This window comes from Watersipora subatra, chromosome 9 (assembly GCF_963576615.1).
Source record: "Watersipora subatra chromosome 9, tzWatSuba1.1, whole genome shotgun sequence".
Lineage (NCBI taxonomy): Eukaryota > Metazoa > Bryozoa > Gymnolaemata > Cheilostomatida > Watersiporidae > Watersipora > Watersipora subatra.
In genome coordinates, this window is record NC_088716.1 from 36,754,944 (window position 1) to 36,767,791 (window position 12,848).

A 12,848-nucleotide genomic window follows, 5' to 3' on the forward strand; every position below is an offset into this window, starting at 1 on the left:
TTTGCAAATATATTGAAACAGCATGTTTATTTCATGAATACTGACTACAATCTTGACTCCAATACAAATGACTACAATCCATCTCAAAAATGTTAGCAGTGTATGATAGCATATTTGAATTTGATTGTTTCACATGCTAGTCACAGTAAATTGCATGGTTCTCTAAAGGAGTCACTGCCACCACCAAAAGAAAAAAAACAAAAAAAAAATAGAAACTTAGTAATGCCAGTAACAAATGATTACTAATACAACCAGGAGAACGACGGCACCAAAAAAACTGTGGAATGCTAATGTAAGTGTACACGGGAACTTTAAAAAGGGAAGCTTTGGTTTGACTGATGATAAAAATTATTTCAACGAAGTTATGACATTAAGTGCTAGCAAAAGATTGTTGTAAAAGATTACAAGAACAAACTGCTCCGACAATGACCATGGCAATTTTAAGTGCTATAAGAGAAACTCCAGCCATCTGTTGACCTTAAATAAGGGAAGCCTGTGTGGCACTTTACCTACATCAGTAAACAACCATGGTCTAATCGTTGTATGAAACTAAAACAGACAGAATATTAATACTGCCACAACTAATAGATAGAGAAATGAGTTGTGATTTATTTTTCTATTGCTAGTTTGCTTCAACTAGCTTCAAACTAAAACTATCCTTCTGAAATGAAAAACTCGGGCCAAGTGGATTGCATGTTTCTATTTGGTTCATAGCATTATATCTTCAAAATAATCATCACAAGTTTTTCGTCCTGAGTGCTGGGTTGTCTTCGGATCAAACCGATTGAAAGAATATTTTCAAAATAGGATGGTGGATTAATAGGCTACTACTATAAATAATCATATGAACTTGGAAACAAAATACTATTTGCTAGTTTTGAAAAAAACTAACTTAATTTTAGTCCTAAATCTAGTGAATCGAAAATATGGAGATTGTATCCAGAGCAGCAACAGAAAAAGAAGAAGGGTTACAGATGAACTCATTTCTCTGTGCAATAAGCAGACACATTACAATGTTTGACAGTCTGATACTTAACAATGAATAGCGCAAAAGCTTTGAAGCTATTAAAATGGAATTCAATTTAATTAACTTTCTCCTGAACATTGCGCCCAAAAAAAGAAAAGTGAAAAAATAAGGTAATTAGAATGACCTTTGAATTTTTATTGCAAAGTACATAATTGTTGCATGTGACAAAATCTACTGAAGTGATCTATATGAAAGAGAGTAGAATATTATTTTAGAGCTCTTATAAAGCGTGATTTCATTAGTATTCATTCTATAGTTGAGATTATCATTGGATGTTTGCATGGATTTTTCATGACAATGCTTAAAAACCACATGATCGATAATTTTTTTTTTCATTTGGTCAGCACAAATTAATTTGGTGACCAAAAAAAAATTTGGTCCTGGTGAAAATAACCAGGCCTAAATATGTACAATTTATGTACATTTTTACCAGCTACCATCATCGCTTTAGGGCTAGCGACAGTGATTAAAACTCGGAGATGTTATTTCTCATTCAAAATTTTTGGATTCTGATTTATGTTAACAGATGTCCAAGCTATATTCAGGTCCTGGACCCAAATTGCTGTTTGTTTAAAAATGATATAGACCCTTGCCTCATCATCATCAGTAACTAGTGACCTGATATAGTCACTCCAGATTGCCACCTTATCTAGTGGCCAGAAATATTTGATGCCCGTTGTGTAGTATATCACAGAGAGATATGCTCAAATCCTTGACATATCTAAGAAACATCATTGGGTGTCAATTACAAATACTGGAGCTTCATACAGAACAGTAAATTACTTCAAAAGTTTGAATCTCGCTATTCCTCACAGCACTAAGCGTGCCATAACCAGTAAGTAAAATAAAGGAATGCTACCTAAATATACAAAAAAGCAGTGTCAGCTGAGAAATATTTGCTATTTTTATTATGCTTTAAATACTTTTCAGGCATATTCCAGTATTATTTCTTGGTCTAGGTAACATGTATCATTTCATTTAATATGTCAATTACATTTTTCCGAAAATTTCACTTGAACTAAATTGGATGCCATATGAAAGCCATTGTTAAAACCAATTCTACTAATATTTTTTGTGGAAAATATTTTCCACAACTTTACGATAGTCTCTTTGAAGGCTTAGAGAAACATCGTGGCAAGGAGGTTGCAGTGGCGGTTGAAACAGTTCAAGCACAAAATGGCTCCACCGATTGTGGATTATTTGCAGTTATGTACTAGGTTGAAAACTTATTTGGTACTAACCTTCGCAAAACTACGCATTAATTTTTCGCCTACATCAACAATTCCCTTGGTACAGATGATGAAATTCACAATAAGCTTACTAACAAAAACTGTGAGAGCAAGCTTTGGTGTTGATGCCTGTAACACAGATATGCTATGAGTATTTTAACCCAGATATTGACTCATATCGGTCATTGAATTCATTGTATCTTGTGTAGCTTAAAGCACAGGTGTCAAACATCTGGCCCGCCGGCCAGATGTGGTCTGCCACGTCATTTTATGTCGCCCGCGAGAGCTTAATTACTCATTCGCACAAGACAGCGTTTCTAGGCCCCCAACGCAAATTATCTTGCCTTTGAAATTTATCTATTCCTTGTATCTTTATTTTTAAATTACATGAGAATAAATTTGATTAGTCAGAAATAAATTTTTCTGGCTAATCAAACAAACGTACAAATATGCTTCAATGATCTTTCTGACAAAAGTTATAACTAAAATACCTAGCTGAACCAAAAATCATCATGGTCACTTAAAAATTTATCGTTCGCGATCAATTTTTTTCAACTCCGGAAGTAAATATGCAGATTAAGAAGGGGTAAGACAATGAAAGACTGCATAGATCAGCTTAATTTATGTAATCAAATTGAAACATTATTTTTAGTGTTTCATAGTTTTTACTAACCTTTAATTTTGTCAATTTGAATCGTCATGCTCGAATAAAAATGCACTTTTTAACTTTTTAGGTTATCAGCCGTAGTCAAACTAAAGTTATCATTCAATCTCGATAGGATCATATATATTCTTAGAGCTGCCCCTGAAGTCTAAAAAGTCAAGAACAGAGTCACTGAAAATATTTTTATTATTTGAAACATGTTTATGACAGTTTATTTGAGTTATATTGGGAAGTAGATTTGCTATGCTTTGAAGGACAATACTCGCAAGGAAAAATTCGAAATTACAGTTTCGTGATTTTCATGTTCATGACTAACTGTATATGTATAAATAATATTCATAACTTTGTATTGTATGTAATAAATAAGTAATTTTAGTCAAACACTATATTTTGCAAATTTTTTGGTGCAGGTCTAACTTTGTTTCAGCAAATAATTGTCTTTTTTGCTGCTTACATATTGATTTTGTGTCGCTGCTGTTACAATTATTTAGTGTTTGCAGGTTTAATGTGTGCATGCAAACAAATTCATGTTCTTAGCAGCTCACAATTTTTGATTTTACTGAAAGTTTGCTCATGTTAATGGGTATTGTGTAATTTTTCTGATTTTTTTTCAAAAACCAGTGTTCTGCATGTTTTGCTGTGAGACTGTTCTGTTTGCAACTTTAAGTAATGAAGTCAGAGTTGTTTAATACCAAAGACTAGTTAAAGTTATTTTACATTATTCGATTACATTTCATTACAATTATAAGTTACATCTGGCCCTTTGAGGACAGCCATTACGCTGATGCAGCCATCGGTGAAAATGAGTTTGACACCCCTAGCTTAAAGGGTTAGCTACTCAGCTTGTAATAGGGTAATTGTGTTTCTCATGAATTAATGGCTAACCTGTAGGAATACTGGTTTGACATTGTTTAGTGTTGTATTACATAGTAATAGTACGAGGTTAGAACAAAATAGTGATACATTTTGATTCAGATCAGGCTCAAGAGTCTCCTCCTACTTCACCTACACCATCCTTTTCTAGGATGCTGAAATTGGTTGGATATGGATGTGCAGGTGCTGCTCCAGTTTTCCTTTGCTATAAATTGTACAGGTAAATTTCTCATAACATTGGATGTATTAGCACTCAATTTTATTCTATAATCATAAAGACTGTTTTCAAAAACCTCAGGGTACTTCTTACAAAATAATGTCATGAATTGAAAACATGGTGGGTTTCACTTCAAGAAGATGTAATGAAAAACTCCATTTTAACATACTAACATTTTAAAAAGTGATAAAAGGTAAACAATAGTGGATGAAAATTGGTTAGTGGATGAAAATATTAATTAATTTTAATGAATATCAGTAGAAAACCTAAAGATACTTTAGCGTCTCTAGAAATACCTCCACAACAACTCACCTGTGTCAGTGTGATTCAGCCATTGTAGTTATCAAGCGAAAGGTTGTGTTGGTATTTTATGTTGTACATGCTAGAAAGAAGTAGTATTTCCCCTGATGCTGTAGTCATATAACTTTATATTAGCCATTTGACACCTGCATTTGAATATTTACATGTGGTTAAAGCTCATAAGGTACTGAACATTTTCTACCAAGTAATATCATTTATATTTTGATGTTAGCAGATGATGAAAGAAGATGCCAAGTTGTATGATTATATTATTATATTTGCTATATTAAAATTTACGTTGTCTGATTGGAAAAAATTTATAGTATATACAACTTTTTCATGCAGAGTTTTAGATTTTTGTGAAAATTTCGTTAAACCTTTGTTTTGAGAATAATAATTTTATAAGTAGCTTGTCTAGTAAAGCAGTAGATAGTTTGAGAAGGTTTTAATAATAGGGTAGAAATTTTAGCAGTATTAATTTGAATAAAGAGCAAGGAAGCTTTGGTGTTTTTGGATAAAAGTTAACAGGCTGGTTCAAGCGTTGCTTAGCTTCACAGTCGGTGTAACAACCATCGACATTGTACGTAAAATCCTGCACTGCCAGCTTGATAGGTTTTCGTTTTAATTTATTTTTATTATCCAAATTTTGGTTTAAATACCATGTCAGTTCAAGTTTAGTTTAGCATCGTAATCTGTGCTTCAACCATCGATATGAAATCCTGCCCTGTAAGAATAGTAGGCTTCAATTTTGTTGATTTTAGGAGATGATGGTCAGAGAAGGGAGAAAAAAAGAGTATAGTATATATTAAACGGTCATATTTTTCTTTTAATTCATTGTATTTCTAACCTGCTTGCTAATAAGGAAACATTTACAGTTCAATATGACTTTTACATTTTGGAATTTCAGCAAATTTTTTGGCTGTGTCAATTACAAAACATTATTTCATTAATTGAAATTTGCCGGTTTTAAAAGTAAATCCTTGCAACTCCAATCCAGTTTGCCTAAAAGGCGTCAAAAGGTTGTAACGAATGACAAAGAATCCTTGATGCAAGAAATAGATGTTGGTGTTCCACAGAGGTCTCTTATTATTTCAACATAACTATTAACATATATATAAATAATTTTCTCAGACTGATTCCAAGAGACTTTGCCTATGCCAATGATACTGTCTTTGTAAGTCATCGCAAAGATGTGCAACTTCTTGAGGCGAACAGCTATCTCATCATGCAAACTATCACCAACTGCTGTATTTCAAATCACATGAAAATCCATTTACAACAATCGCTTTTTTTTCTTTACAATACTAATGAAAACCTCCAAAAAAGCTTTACTCTCAAATTTAACAGTCAATCTATAACTTTAGATGCGAGGCAAAATTGCTAGGATTTGTTTTGACGGATCAACTCTTTTGGAGTAATCATGTTGACACTATTTGTAATAAGGTCACAAAGTCATTGATTCTACCTCAATTTTGCAGACTATACATACACTCAAAATCTGCCATTGCATTTAATTATCCGTATATATTTTGCCATATTAATTATCGTATACACATGTATGATAATCTAGCTCCAAGATATGTCACAAGATTTATTTTTATTGCGAAAAAAGCATTTCGACTAATAGCAAGTCTACATCATATTCTAGCATATATTATTCCAACGAATCATTTTTCCAAATCTTTGCATCTTCTCACTCTGCCTATGATAAATGTTTATTTCACTTCAATTAAACGTTTCAATATTTTGCATGGTTTGTGTTCTCATTTTGTACATGACAGTTACAGGTTTTCAACTCATTTCAATTTACGACATGTGAACAATTTGCATATAACTACTACCAGCTGTTTTAAAAATGTCATTGCAAGCTGCTTTAACAATTTTCCACCTAATATTCGTTCTTCTCGTAGAGAACGACATTTTAAACACTACTGTATTTGTTAAAGAATAGATAAAGCATAATATTTTTATGCTTTATTATTTATCTTGAGGTGTTGACTGATGTTCTAAAAAAAAATCAAGGAGATTGACCAACCAGAAGCTGAGATATAGCCAGCCAAACACAGGTCTACCAAAAAACAAAAGTGTTTTGGTAGTCATCAATATATGACGTATGAAATCGACTTGTGTGCCATTGGTCAATTAAGCCAACTAATGCGCTCTCCTTTAACAATCACGGCGTTTTAATTGGTTTAATCCCTGGAAGTATAGAACAATCAAATTGGGCCTAACAATCATTGCTCTGAGAATTCCGAACCAGTCCCTCTGACGTGTAGATTAGTTTTAGAATAAAATAATTACACGCATCTATTATTTCGCAACTTTCTGCTATCACTTTCTACAAATTATATTAGTTACATCATTTATTCTATACGCAGTTATATTATTATTTTGTATAATATGCATTATGATTATAATATTAATCATAAAAAATAATCATAGATAAGATAATAGATCGATAGAAAAATCAAATCAAAAGTTATCGTTTTCTTTTTTACAGCAAGAGCAGCACGGTCAAGTTATTCTTTTTAAGATTATGGCTGTAGTGAACTTACAGTCTGTTGATAGTGACGATAATCATGAAAATCAACTAAATGCTGCAGTAGATACACAATAGAAAAATGATGAATGAACAAAAATTCACATTCTCATTTCTTATTCTAAACAACTTGCAATCGACTTGCAATCGCGGATGTCGCATATAGACTATACACGCGCCGTTCGTTGAACAGAGGATCTTCGGAGCATATCCGTGGAGATCGAGTTAAAATTTGAAGCACAATAGTTAAAATATGCTCTTCTGTTTTGACAAATCACGGCGAGGGGTTGTGGGCAAATGCCTTTACCACACAATGTTTGCTTGATTTTCCTGAGAAACCAGAGCTAGTCTGTAAATTATTTACTATCGCGAGAAGCTTTTCACATCTCGTAGCCAAAACAATCATTATACGTAACGGCGGTAAGGGTGCACAACTCCGGCACATGAACATTAAGTCGATTTTATACGTCACAGTTTTCGGGATTTTCGAAGGGTTTTCCTCTGATTCTTTATTAGGTAGACCTGTGTTTGGCTGGCTATATCTCAGCTTCTAGTGGGCCAATCTCCTTGATTCTTTTTATAGAACATCAGTCAACACCTCAAGATAACTAATAAAGCATAATAATATTATGCTTTCTCTGTTCTTTAAACTAGCTATTTCATTTGAGCGGCTAACTGTCATCCTTTTTTCCTCTTTTTTTGTTCTACTATTGTTGTATGGCATAATTTGAAAAGCTTTTCTATTTGAAATGAAATTATTGCCAATAAAGTAATCAAATAATAACAGGTTGTTGATGTGTATGGCGTTTTTTAATACTCTAGCATCAACCCATGTTTGCAGAAATTTTCAGTTGTGCCAAGTGCGTCGTATGGCCCAAGTAATTCAATTTATTGTTCAGTATGCGCAACACACTTGCCATGATGATGCAAGCAGTAGTAAAAAATGACCTTCAAATGTTTTGTGGCACCAGATGAATTAACATAGTTTATAGGAATCCAACTTGATACTTGGAATAAATCGTATAATTTAAATAATGTGTTTTTAGGCTAGTTACTAAAGATGATTAAGTTGTGTAGCTTAACAAATGCAGGGAAATGAGATGATGTTCATGATTAAAATGACCCCTTCCTTATCATTTCTCAATTGTTATTACAGCAGAAGAGTTTTGAAATAAGACACTAACATAAATCTAGTGACCGGAAAATATGAAGATTGTATTTAGAGCAGCAGCAGAAATAAATTAAGTTATTAAAATGGACTTCGATAATTAATATTCTGCTGAACATGGCAGCCAATGAAAGAAAAGTTAAAAACTGAGGTGATTAAAATGACATTTGACTCTCTATTGTGAATTATGTCCTCTTTGAATGTGTCAATTCTATTGAAGAGATCCATATGAAAGAGAGTAGAACATTATTTTAGATAGCGCTTCGATATTCCACAAGAAGTAAAGGTCATCTTAAAGAAGCTTTGCTGCTGCTGTTGGGTCAAATTTCAATTTCAATACAGATGGTAGCTTAAGATACAAAACCTCAGCAAGATGGTACCTGTAGGAGATGTGCTTTGCAAACACGAACATCTGATTGCACAGTACACGCTCCAATGAAGTATACCTCGTATTACGTAAATTCAAGATAACGTAAAGAATTTATGTAAAGTTTTTGCTTCCTACTACATAAAAAAATTCCATATAACGTAAAGTGACAAGTCGGGTGAGTTTTAAAAATCGATTTGAATGTTAGTTTACTTCGCCGTAACTGCGGAAAAAAAACCATCGTGGGTTTAGCATTATATCTATTAGATATAACTTACACAGCATTCTAGTTCGTCGTAGTAGATAGTTAAATCTGTCGACAAAAAGGCAAATGAGATAGTTGCGCAATCGCTCATAAATACAAAGGCAATTGATTGGTACAGGTGTTACAGCATTGGTCTACTAGTCCTAATGTCACGAGTTGGAGTATCGTCGAAAAATTATCTATATCCTAACCTTGACTGCTGGCCTAGTGATCAGGGGGAACCGCTTTACATAGTAAAAATATATTGCTGTTTTGCCTTATTGTAGACGTACACAATATTTATTAGCTTTACTTTGCAGAATAGACTTTGCTGTTTAAAAAAATAAACAAATCGTGGTATATGAACGTCGAAATTGTGAAGTCTCTATCAACTTGTTGTAAATTTACTGCAATAATGGTCTATAAAACCAGTGAGATTGATTAAAAAGGAGAAAAGTTGTTGATGCAAGCCAATAATACGGCAGTTACGGTACAGCCCACAAATTAAAAGAGTTATGTAAAGTTGTTCTTTTTGGCATGGCCAAAAGGGTGAGTTTGGAAAGATCTTGAAACGGATTAGGCAATTAACATGTATTTTGCTGTTCTTATAACGTAAATTCCCTACAACGTAAACGTTCTTAGAACAGATTATTTACGTTATAGGAGCGGCTACCTTACTAAGTTTTTAAGTCAAGTAAGAAGAGACAATATGCTCATTGTAGGAGTAGCAAAAACAGATTGATTTGTGGTGTTGGTAAAATGTCTCTGAACCTGAACAATTATTTTCAAGACGCATGAGAGTAAACCAGAAAAATAAGATTAAACCAATACCCGATTCAATGCAGGAATATTCAAGACTTTGATGCACACCCATTTATCACCAATCTACAGTTTTTTAGGCAAAGCACAACTGAGCCAAACTGTGTTTTGAGCAAAACATATTCAACATTGTTATTATAAAAACTAATGGCAGCCCAAGATTCTCAACACATACTATAGCAGGGTATTCATGAGAAAGTATTAAAAGATACCTATCATGGAACGGAGTAGGAAATGACCATTTATTTAGTCCTACAGATATCCACAAATTTGGAGTTATCTTCTATATGACAATATCCACAATATGTAACCGACACAATAATTACTCTAATGAAAATCCACATATGAATCCAATTAAACATTTTGAGTACACACCAAAACAGTTGTTATAATGCGAGCTTTCATTATCATCGCTTCAATACATTATGGCAGTGCTGCCCAACGTCCGGCCCGCGGGCCGGATCCGGCCCATGAAGCCTTAGAATCCGGCCCGTGCGTCAGTCTTTAACTTATTCCTGTTATTAACGCAGAAGCTTACAACTGTTATTTTTCTTCGAAGATGATTGGCTACTAATCAATAGTTTTCAGTTTGAAGAATTCAGTAGCGTTAGGTCAAAAATTAGTGTCTTTGCTGACATTGAAAAATTGATAAAAAGTGAAGTATCACAGCGTGTACGATTGATTGATTCGATCGTCGAATCAAAAGCCTCAGGGCGCTCACCTCAGCTGGTTGAAGAAGGACTGCTGGGAAATTACCATAGATATTTCAATAGAAAACGCTGAACTTTTTACCGCTTATTGAAATATCTATGGTATTTTCCACCGAGGCGCGCACGCCTTATTGACTTTCCGCATCAATAAAACTGGCTTTTGAGGTGATTCAATTTCAAATATACTCCAGCACAACCTTTGATAAGGAAGCCTTCTTATACCGATGAGCAAATTACAGTAGTTTCTTTTTCACAATAAATTTCAAATTTTGTTCATCCATGGCGTCGGCTAGAAAAATCAGAAAAGTAGACAAGGAGAATCGCAGGTTTAACGAAGCATGGACAAATTTGTATTTCTTTGTGGAATCAAATGCAAAATGTCTTTGTCTGATCTGTGGTGAAACAGTCGCAGTTCTAAAAGCTGAAAATGTGAAACGGCATTACACATTAAAGCACGCTTCGACCCATAATCGTTATGAAGGAGATCAACGCAAGGAGAAAGCACTTTTACTTCAAAAGAATTTAGTCTCACAACAGAACATTTTTCGGAAAGTAGATGATGAATCGAAAAAGTACGCCAAAGTGAGTTTCGTCATTGCTGAAAAGATTGCACGCAACATGAAACCTTTTTCGGAAGGAGATTTTGTCAAAGAATGTATCACCTCGGCGATTGAAATTCTGTGCCCAGAGAAAGAGAAAGCTATAAAATGTGTTAGCTTGTCGCGTAATACAATAACCCGAAGGATTGAAGAACTGGCCAAAAATACGAAAATGCAGTTGAACGAACTTTGTAAAAACTTCGAAACTTACAGCATTGCCATCGACGAATCTACTGACATTACTGATACACCACAACTGGCGATTTTCGTGAGAGGTGTTGATTCAACTTTTAATATCACTGAAGAATTACTTGCTCTATGCCCCATGAAAGGAAATTGCACGGGTGCTGCTGTTTTCAAAGAAATCGACACTGCACTCGAAAAGGCGGGACTGACTTATGATCGTCTGGTGGGAATTGCTACCGATGGTGCACCGGCCATGATCGGCAAGGAGCAAGGCTTGCGTGGTTTCATCCAAAGAAAACTGGAATCCCTGAATGTGAGTAAAGACCAAATATTGTGGTACCATTGCATTATACATCAGGAATCACTTTGCTCCAAAATCTTTAAGTTTGATCACGTCATGGATAATGTCGTGAAAGCTGTCAACTTCATTAGGAGTCGTGCATTGAATCATCGACAGTTTCGAAATTTTCTCGATGAGATAAACGCCGAATTTTCTGGCATTCCTTACTTTACCGAGATCAGGTGGCTCAGCCGTGGACGTACTTTGAAACGCTTTTACGATATTCGAGAACATGTGGCAGCATTTCTTGAAGCAAAAGGAAATTTATGCATCAATTTTGATGACGACAAATGGATGAATGATTTTTCTTTTCTGGTGGACATTACAGACAAACTGAATGAGTTGAATGTGCGGTTACAAGGAAAAGAAAAACTCATCCATAATTTGTTTGGGGAGGTGACAGCTTTCCAAAAGAAACTGGATTTGTGGATTGCTCAAATTGCTGACAGCAATTATGCCCACTTTCCTTGCCTTCAGAAACAGTCGCACATTTCAACCATGAACCGGGAATTCTTTGTGAGTGAGTTAAAACGGATGCAGGAAGAATTTGCCAGGAGATTTAAGGATTTCCGTGCTTGTGAAGACCAGCTGAAATTTTTTTCAATGCCTTTTGACGTGGATCCTGCTGATGCCCCCGTTGAGCTTCAAATGGAATTGAATGAATTACAAAGTGATTTTGATGTCAAGAGTCAATTTTTAAATAGGAATCTGATGGACTTCTACAAATACGGTCTGCCTCACACTCAATTTCCAAATCTTACATGCTACGCAAAACGCTTTCTCGTTTTGTTCGGTTCGACATGGATGTGTGAATATCTCTTCAGTCGCATGCAATTAATAAAATCGAACAAAAGAAATTCTTTGAGTGACGCTCACCTCGAAGATGAACTCCGACTGGCCTTAACAAATATTCCGGCAGACATCGAAAAGCTTCTTGATGACTCGAAACAATTTCAAGTTTCTCACTGATATTTTCGTTCATTACCGGTTTACATCTAAAATGAAATTGTTTTATTATTGAAATACAAAGCCATTTGAACAATGTTTTTTTTAATCTTGATAAATTGTTGAATTTATTTTATAGAATTTAAGGCACTAAATCAAAATTTCTAATGATCATTTCGTATTCATGTAATATCTGGAGACTATAATCTTTTGATAGCAATAAAAGTAATAGAAATACATGTAGTATCATATGTAGGACCCCCTATGTTTAAATTGAGTTATGAATTATAATTGTATAAAGGGTAATTTCTATAAATAAAAAATACAATCAATATTTACAGTTCTGAATACTTTTCCAAACCATTTCAAATAGTTCTATTAAAGAATGTAAGACTAGAAATGTGAGTCCGGCCCACTGGCGTCATTTTTTTTTAAATCCGGCCCATGTTCGGAAAAGGTTGGGCAGCACTGCATTATGGTTTTCATAAGAGTTTGTGTCATAGCTTTCGCTGATACACCATCATGCAATCGCTTATCCACTGGTAATAGACCTCTCCATCTCTATTCTCTAGTAATCAAATCAAGGCAAAAACTATAGTATTTATCATTAAATTGTATGAG

At 34.2% G+C, this 12,848-nt stretch overlaps 1 protein-coding gene across 1 annotated transcript; it reads left to right on the forward strand.

The window, feature by feature from the left end:
- Nucleotides 1–10,436: 10,436 nt before the first annotated feature.
- On the forward strand, nucleotides 10,437–12,251 carry LOC137405016 (general transcription factor II-I repeat domain-containing protein 2-like). The gene has a single exon (XM_068091242.1). It carries the CDS (start codon nucleotides 10,437–10,439, stop codon nucleotides 12,249–12,251), a length of 1,815 nt encoding a protein of 604 aa, XP_067947343.1.
- Nucleotides 12,252–12,848: the final 597 nt, after the last annotated feature.

Coding starts and splice junctions, on each gene's coding strand:
- LOC137405016 (XM_068091242.1), top strand. CDS start 10,437: ATGGCGTCGGCTAGAAAAATCAGAAAAGTAGACAAGGAGAATCGCAGG.